This window comes from Arachis stenosperma, chromosome 5 (genome assembly GCF_014773155.1).
Source record: "Arachis stenosperma cultivar V10309 chromosome 5, arast.V10309.gnm1.PFL2, whole genome shotgun sequence".
NCBI lineage: Eukaryota > Viridiplantae > Streptophyta > Magnoliopsida > Fabales > Fabaceae > Arachis > Arachis stenosperma.
In genome coordinates, this window is record NC_080381.1 from 80,994,893 (window position 1) to 81,004,224 (window position 9,332).

General features: G+C 39.4%; 1 protein-coding gene across 1 annotated transcript; it reads left to right on the forward strand.

Moving 5' to 3' along the window:
* The first annotated feature begins 8,131 nt into the window (after positions 1–8,131).
* LOC130980929 (uncharacterized) lies at positions 8,132–8,725 on the forward strand. The gene has a single exon (XM_057904570.1). It carries the CDS (start codon positions 8,132–8,134, stop codon positions 8,723–8,725), a length of 594 nt encoding a protein of 197 aa, XP_057760553.1.
* The last annotated feature ends 607 nt before the right edge of the window (positions 8,726–9,332 follow it).

Genomic DNA, 9,332 nt, shown 5'->3' on the forward strand with positions numbered 1-9,332 from the left:
ACTCAATTTTTGAGGTGGAAAGAACTTTGCCAAGAAGGCATTGACTAGCTTTTCCCAAGAGTCCAGGCTTTCTTTAGGTTGATAGTCCAACCATATTCTAGCTCTGTCTCTTACAGCAAAAGGGAATAGCATCAGTCTGTAGACCTCAGGGTCAACCCCATTAGTCTTGACTGTGTCACAGATTTGCAAGAACTCAGCTAAAAACTGATGAGGATCTTCCAATGGAAGTCCATGGAATTTGCAATTCTGTTGCATTAGAGAAACTAATTGAGGCTTAAGCTCAAAGTTGTTTGCTCCAATGGCAGGGATAGAGATGCTTCTCCCATAGAAGTCGGGAGTAGGTGCAGTAAAGTCACCCAGCACCTTCCTTGCATTGTTGGCATTGTTGTTGTTTTCGGCTGCCATGTGTTCTTCTTTTTTGAAGAATTCGGTCAGGTCCTTTAAAGAGGGTTGTGTTTTGGCTTCTCTTAGCTTTCGCTTCAAGGTCCTCTCAGGTTCAGGATCAGCTTCAACTAGAATGCCTTTGTCTTTGTTCCTGCTCATATGAAAGAGAAGAGAACAAGAAAATGTGGAATCCTCTATGTCACAGTATAGAGATTCCTTGAAGTGTCAGAGGAAAAGAATAGTAGAAGACAGAAGTAGAAAATTCGAACTTATCAAAGAAGATGGAGTTCGAATTTTGCATTAAGGGATAGTGTTAGTCCATAAACAGAAGGATGTGAGAAGAAGGGAAGTAATTTTCGAAAATTAAGTAAAAGATTTTGAAAAATTTTTGAAAAACACTAATTGATTTTCGAAAATAAGAGTGGGAAAGAAATCAAGTGATTTTTTGAAAAAAGATTTTGAAATTAGAAGTTAAAAAGATTTGATTGAAAACTATTTTGAAAAAGATGTGGTTAAGAAGATATGATTCGTTTAAAAAAATGTGATTGAGAAAATATGATTTGAAAACAATTTTAAAAGATATGATTTGAAAACAATTTGAAAAGATATGATTTTAAAAATTAATGACTTGCCTAACAAGAAAAGATATGATTCAAACATAAAACCTTCCTCAACAGAAAAGGCAAAAAATGTTCAATCAAATCATTAATTGTTAGTAAGTATCTTTGAAAAAGGAAAGAAATTGATTTTGAAAAAGATTTGATTGAAAAGATTTGATTTGAAAAAGATTTGATTTTGAAAAACTTTGAAAACTTGAAAAAAAATTTGATTTGAAAACAAAATCTTCCCCCTTGTGCCATCCTGGCGTTAAACGCCCAGAATGGTGCACATTCTGGTGTTTAACGCCCAAACTACTACCCTTTTGGGCGTTAAACGCCCAGCCAGGCACCCTGGCTGGCGTTTAAACGCCAGTCTGTCTTCTTCACTGGGCATTTTTGAATGCCCAGCTTTTTCTGTGTGATTCCTCTGCAGTATGTTCTGAATCTTCAATTCTCTGTATTATTGACTTGAAAAGACACAAATTAAAAATATTTTTGGATTTTTAATAATGAGGAATAATCAAAATGCAACTAAAATCAAATAACAATGCATGCAAGACACCAAACTTAGCAGTTTGTATACTACTGACACTAACAAAATGAGAATGCATATGAGAAACAACAAAACACTCAAGTCAATAGAATTCAAAGATCAAAACAAGAAAATCATCAAGAACAACTTGAAGATTAATGAGGACACATGCATGAATGCAATAAGATCAGAAACATGCAATTGACACTAAACTTAAGATGAGACTCTAGACTCAAACAAAAAATATTTTTGGATTTTATGATTTTGTAATTTTTTTTTTGTGCTTTTTCGAAAATTAAGTGAAAAGGACAATAAAGGTATCAAAATTCTTAATTAGAATTCCAGGAATCATGCAATGTTAGTCTAAAGCTTTAGTCTAAAGGAATTAGACATAGCTAGCTAAGCTTCAGCAGGACATTGCATTCAAGAGCTCAATTGATGAGGATCAATCAGCTTTGGTGATGATAAGAACATCACCTTGAAACACTAGAATTCATTCTTAAGAACTCTGAAAAAAAATACCTAATCTAAGCAACAAGATGAACCGTCAGTTGTCCATACACAAACAATCCCCGGCAACGGCGCCAAAAACTTGGTGCGCGAAATTGTGATCACTACAACTTCACACAACTAACCAGCAAGTGCACTGGGTCGTCCAAGTAATACCTTACGTGAGTAAGGGTCGATCCCACGGAGATTGTTGGTATGAAGCAAGCTATGGTCACCTTGTAAATCTCAGTCAGGCAGACTCAAATGGGTATAGTGATAAACGAAAATAACATAAAGATAAAGATAGAGATACTTTTGTATATCATTGGTGTAAGAGCTTCAGACAAGCGTATGAAGATGCCTTCCCTTCCGTCTCTCTGCTTTCCTACTGCCTTCATCCAATCCTTCTTACTCCTTTCCATGGCAAGCTCGTGTAGGGTTTCACTGTTGTCAGCAGCTACCTCCCATCCTCTCAGTGAAAATACGTCCCTGATGCTCTGTCACAGCATAGGCTAATCATCTGTCGGTTCTCGTTCAGGCCGGAATAATATCCATTGATACTTTTGCGTCTGTCACTAACGCCCTAGCCTGCTAGGAGTTTGAAGCACGTCACAGTCATTCAATCATTGAATCCTACTCAGAATACCACAGACAAGGTTTAGACCTTCCGGATTCTCTTGAATGCCGCCATCAAGTCCTGCCTATACCACGAAGATTCCGATTAAAGAATCCAAGAGATATTCACTAAGCCTTGGTTGCTTGTAGAACAAGAATGGTTGTCAGTCACCTTGTTCATAGGTGAGAATGATGATGAGTGTCACGGATCATCACATTCATCAAGTTGAAGAACAAGTGATATCTTAGAACAAGAACAAGCGGAATTGAATGGAAGAACAATAGTAATTGCATTAATACTCGAGGTACAGCAGAGCTCCACACCTTAATCTATGGTGTGTAGAAACTCCACCGTTGAAAATACATAAGAACAAAAGTGATCATTGGTTTCGGCCCCAGAGAGGGAACCAGAAGAACCAAGATGAAAATACAATAGTAAAAGGTCCTACTTATAGAAAACTAGTAGCCTAGGGTGTACAGAGATGAGTAAATGACATAAAAATCCACTTCCGGGCCCACTTGGTGTGTGCTTGGGCTGAGCATTGAAGCATTTTCGTGTAGAGACTCTTCTTGGAGTTAAACGCCAGCTTTTATGCCAGTTTGGGCGTTTAACTCCCAATTAGGTGCCAGTTCCGGCGTTTAACGCTGGAATTTCTTGAGGTGACTTTGAACGCCGGTTTGGGCCATCAAATCTTGAACAAACTATGGACTATCATATATTTCTGGAAAGCCCAGGATGTCTACTTTCCAACGCCGTTGAGAGCGCGCCAATTGGGCTTCTGTAGCTCCAGAAAACCCACTTCGAGTGCAGGGAGGTCAGAATCCAACAGCATCTGCAGTCCTTTTGAGTCTCTGGATCAGATTTTTGCTCAGATCCCTCAATTTCAGCCAGAAAATACCTGAAATCACAGAAAAACACACAAACTCATAGTAAAGTCCAGAAAAGTGAATTTTAATTAAAAACTAATAAAAATATAATAAAAACTAACTAAAAGATACTAAAAACATACTAAAAACAATGCCAAAAAGCGTATAAATTATCCGCTCATCAGGGACTCAACAACAAAACAACAAGGACAACTGAGAAAGAAAAAGAAAGAAGATCCAAAGGGGGACTCAACAACAAAACAACAAGGAGAACTGAGAAAGAAAAAGAAAGAAGATCCAAAGGGCAAAGGAAAGCAAGGAGAATCGAGCAAAGAAAAAGGGACATGAAGACTAAAGGTGGTGAAGTTGCTTTGTTTTTCTTTATGCTTTATTAAATAAAGAAGATGTATGTTTGAAATATGGTATACCTTCTAGGTCGCTCTCTTGTATGCATTTTCTTTTATGTTTCCTATTCCATGCATCACCACTCACAGGTTTGGAATAGTTGCTTGTCTTAAGTACTTTCACTTGTCAATGGAATAAAAGATGTAGTTTAAGCAAGAACAGAGAGAAATCTAGCTTAAAAAGAATCATGTTATCCCATAGAAAAGCACTAGTATATATACATTCATTGTGGACGAATCAGAGCTCAAGAAATTCAAAAGGATGCTTGCTTATACAAGACTAGTCGGTTAAGGGCTACAAGACTTTAGAAGTTAAAAGCACAAATAACCTTGACAGCAAAGAAAACAAAGAACAAAGAATTAAAGGCTAGGCATCAATGACAAAACTTGGATATGTGTCTGTGGTGATTGGTGTTAAGAGACATACTTGGGCTAGTAAATCCGAGGGGTGCTTCATCACCCGATAACTTGAGTTAACTAACTCGGGATTATTGATTGAAAACTCACAATCAAGAGTAGCTCTATAACAGAACATTTAGCAACCCAAAGAGGTGCTGGACACCACTATCCAAATAAAATTTCAATGTTATATGCCTGTGATTGAATGTGTTAAGGAGAGAGGCTTGAGTTAGAAAATCTTTAAGAGTGTCTCAACACTTAAAAACTTAAACCAACTGGTTTGTGATTGTTGATTGAAAGCTTATGCTAAAGAGCCGCCTTAAGACAAGATTTCGAGCTTAATTGAAATAAAAGAAATATGAAAAAAAAAGAGAAGCAAAGAAAAGAAAGGTTCAAGGATCATGTGCTAAGGTATAGAAAAAGAAGTCTAGTGAAGTTAACCAATTTAGTATTGAAGCAAGCATTTTAATTGAAAAAGTTGATTAGCCGTGTTCGTTTGCAATAAATTGATGGCTATACAAATGAGGATGACATGTTCAATGAAAGAATTCTTCTTTGGTAAAACATTCAAGTCTTGCATCTTAGATTCTTGTGACAAAGTCTTTTATCTTTTGCTTGAGGACAAGCAATACTTTAAGTTTGGTGTTGTGATGCATTTGCATATTTGCTATATTAGCTAGTTAGTTTAGTTGGTTTTAGCTTAGTTTCACTCATTTTCTCTAAATAAACAAATATTTTTATGAGTTTTGTCTTCATGCATGAGAATACTAAGGACCATGTCGATTGTAGCCAAATTCATGCAAATGATCTAAGGAATACATAAATGAATGAGTATGAATGAATCTTATGAAATTGATTGCATGGATTGGTAAGACTTTGAAGCAATTTCCCTTGTTAATGATAGGTAATGAAACAAGAAAGCATTGAAGCAAGAATGAAGCAAGCAAGTGGCTAACAACTCTTTCAAGAATAACAATATGCACGTTGCTAACTTGGGATTCAAGTTGGCAACGCCATTGAAACCTTACTTCAGGAAGAGAACAAACAACCTTGCAAGAAAGTGGTCTCCTGTGAGAACTATGCACGTTGCTAACTTGGAGCTACATTGGAGTGCTTGGCAGGAACGCCAAGAAGCAAACTGGGCAAGAAGAAGAGGAGTTGTTGGCGTTGCCAATGCCAAGAACAAGAGCGTGCTTCTAGGCAACGCCAAGCAGCCCTGGAGAGCACATTTGGGCGTTGCCAACTTTGAGAAAGGGTGAGTGTTTGAAGGCAACGCCAAGCAACCCTGGAGTGCACATTTGGGCATTGCCAACTTGGGCCAGGAAGGAGCTTCGAGGGCGTTGCCAACGTGGGAAGTATAGGCGTTGTTCAAGGCAACGCTGAGCTAGAAGAACTTGGGCCAGGAAGGAGTTTCGAGGGCGTTGCCAACGTGGGAAGTATAGGCGTTGTTCAAGGCAACGCTGAGCTAGAAGAATTTGTCCAGGGAAAAAGCTCGAGCACGTTGCCAACGTGCTACTTCATTAGAGTGTTTAGAGCCAACGCCAGGGAGGAAAGCTTGGAAGGCACCAAGCCTTGGATCTCCACCCACGTTGCCAACGCCAGGAAACATAGGCGTGTTCAAGGACAACGCCAAGCAACAAGCATGGAGCCTTGAGGAAGGCTCGAGCACGTTGCCAATGCCAGCTTCCAAAGGCATGTTTGGGGGCAACGTAGCAACCAAAGCCAAGCTAGGATGCAGCCGTGGAGAAGCTCACTCGAGCACGTTGCCAACTTGAGGATGTATTGGCGTGTCCAATGCCAACGCTAGGCAAGAAAGCTTGCCCAGGGGAAGAAGCATGCACGTTGCCAACGCCAGCCTCCAAAGGCGTGTCCCAAGGCAACGTGACAAGCTATTTTGAGAAGCAATCCATTCACTCGAGCACGTTGCCAATGCCAGCTTCTAGAGGCGTGTTCCAAGGCAACATGACAAGCAAAGTTGAAGGCTAGAAAGCAGCCCTGGAGGGGAGCACGAGCACGTTGCCAACATGCCAACAAGGGGGCGTGTTTGAGGACAATGCCAGCCCCATGTTTCAGCCTTGGGAGGCTTGGCACGTTGCCAACTTGAGAAGAAAGGGGCGTGTTCGGCAACAACTTGGCAGCCTGACCTTACCTTCTTGGAGGAAGCATAACTTGAGCTACAAAGCTCCAATTAAGATGATTCCAAGTGCATTAGAAAGAAGACACTCTGAGCTTTCCAATGATATATGATAGTCCATATTGAAGCAGAGGATTGATACTCAAGTTTTGGGCAACATTAAGCATGAATGTAGAGTCAAGAAGAAGGAAAACAAGTTGTTAGCAACAACTTGGGCTAGCAACGCCCAAGTCTCAAAGCTCACTCCCAGGAAAACACAATGCACGTTGCCAACGTGCATTAAGGCTAGTGTTATTGGCAAAAACGCCAAGCCATTGGGCCAGAAGCATCATGAATGAACTCCTCCTTCCATGTCTAGCAACACTTCTTCCATTGAGCCAAGAATTCAACAAACAGGAAGCCAACATTGCTAGCCCAATTGAAGATCTTTGAAGGAGTTTTAGGACTAATATAAATAGAGAAGGAGTTTGTACTTTGAGGGGACTTTTAGACACTTTTTCTAGACTTTTAGGGACTTTTACTTACTAGCACTTTTACTTGGAGAACTCTCTTGCATTTTCCGGGAGGATACTGGAAAGCTATTTTGGTTCTTCTTGGAACTTTTCATTTTTGAGTTTTTAAGCATTTTCTTCTTCTTCTTCATCCTTCTTGACACTTAGTTTAATTTTCATTTATGGCAATTGTTGTTGAAATTGGAGCTATGATTCACTAAACCCCACTTTCATTAGGGGGAAGAGCTCTGCTTGTTTGAATGCATTGATAAATCATCTTCTCCTTCTCAATTCAAGCGGTTAATCCAAGAGGAAACTCTTGTTCTTGAACGATTCAATCACCATCGAGAGAGGGGTTAATCTATATGAATTGTGTGGTGAATTTGAGAAATGAACCACATAGTTCAGTTTAGAGTTCATCCTTTCATAATCTCCTTAATCAATACACTTTGGTTGGTATGTAAGATGTAACCTCCCTAAGTTGAGATTCTGGAAATTGTGTGGCTTGGATTAGAAATTGAGCTTCATCTCTTCTCATGAACAATTAGATCACGAGAGTGGCAATTGGTTATGTTGAGAGAAATTGGATCACCAAGAGATTGGGATTCAATTACCCACTTGCCATGGATCTATACCCATGATTGAGAAGGAATTGATCAACATCAACTCATGAGAATTTGCATCTCTGATCCCTAATGATTCTTTCCATCATTAATTCTCATTTCTTTTGCTCTTAGTTGTTTGAACACCCATTACCCCATTTCTCTTCTACATTCTTGCAATTTATTATTCTTGTCATCTACATTCTATCTCTTTCTTTCTTGCTCTTTGCTCTTATGCTCTTTAAATTTCTGCAACCTTTAATTCCTTGCAATTTATCTTTGATGTCATTTAAGTTTCTTGCATTTTAAGTTTCAGTTATTTACTTTAATTTTATTTCTATATTCCAGTTCTTTAAATTCCTTGCCATTTAAATTCCTGCAATTATGTTCAAAAATCACAATGCTCATAAAATCAAAACCATGTTTGCTTGACTAAATCCATCATTAAACTAAAGTTGCTTAATCTACCAATCTCCGTGGGATCGACCTCACTCTTAGTGAGTTTTATTACTTGATACGACCCGGTATACTTACCGATTATACGTGAAATCAAATTTTTACGTATCAGAGGCATTGGATCAAATGCTAATCTATGCTAAATTCTGAAAGGAACTCATGACAAGGAAGAGAAACTGGGGTGAAAAAGGAACTGTGGTACTCACTAAAGAGTGTAGTGCTATAATACAAAGGAAGCTCCCCCAGAAATTAAAAGACCCTGAGAGTTTCCAAATCCCTTGTATCATTGGGGACATGAACATTGAGAAGGCATTATGTGATCTTAGAGCCAGCATAAACCCCATGTCCTTAGCCATGATGAAGAGAATGATAATAGAAGAGGCTAAACCAACAAGAATGACACTCCAGTTGGCTGACAGAATATTTAAATTCCCCTATGGTGTGGTGGAAGACTTATTGGTGAAGGTGGGGCAGTTCATCTTCTCAACTGATTTTATTGTGCTTGACATGGAGGAAGAGGCCAATACATCTATCATCCTGGGAAGGCCATTTCTAGCTACTACTGGAGCCATAATTGATGTTAAAAAAGGAGAGTTAGTCTTGAGACTACATGAAGAAAAAATGGTCTTCAATGTCTTCCAGGCAATGAGCTACCCCAAAGAATCCATTGGTGAATACATGATGGTGGACATAATTGAGACCCTAGTTCAAGGAGTCCTAGAGGAAGAACCATGTGAAGAAACCCAAGAGTAAGACCAACAAGTCTCATGTAGTGAGCAACCACTGGAGGCTACGAAAGAACAAATCATGCCCGACAAGTCAAAGAAATTGGAAGTGGAGGCACCAAAGTTGGAACTAAAAGCCTTGCCCCCAAATTTGAAGTATGCCTACTTAGGTGATAACAACACATATCCAGTAATCATCAATTCAAGTTTGAGTGAACAATAAGAAGAAGAGCTAATCCAAGGGCTCCAACAACATATGGTTGCTATAGGGTGGACACTCGCGAATCTAAAGGGAATCAGCCCTTCAATGTGCATGCACAAAATCCTACTTGAGGAAGGTGCAAAGCCCTCAAGACAACAACAGAGAAGGCTGAACCCAACCATGAATGAAGTGGTCCAAAAAGAGGTGTTGAAACTATGGCAAGTAGGGGTAATTTACCCCATTTCAGACAGCTCTTGTGTGAGCCCTGTCCAAGTGGTTCCTAAGAAGGGAGAGATCACTGTTTTGCCAAATGAGAAGAATGGACTAATACCCACAAGAACAGTGACCGGATGGCGTATGTACATTGACTATAGGAAACTCAATGAAGCCACCCGGAAAGACCACTTTCCCCTACCTTTAATGGACCAGATGC

Bases quoted from the DNA above. Each gene is read 5' to 3' on its own strand.
- LOC130980929 (XM_057904570.1), top strand. From the start codon at position 8,132: ATGACAAGGAAGAGAAACTGGGGTGAAAAAGGAACTGTGGTACTCACT.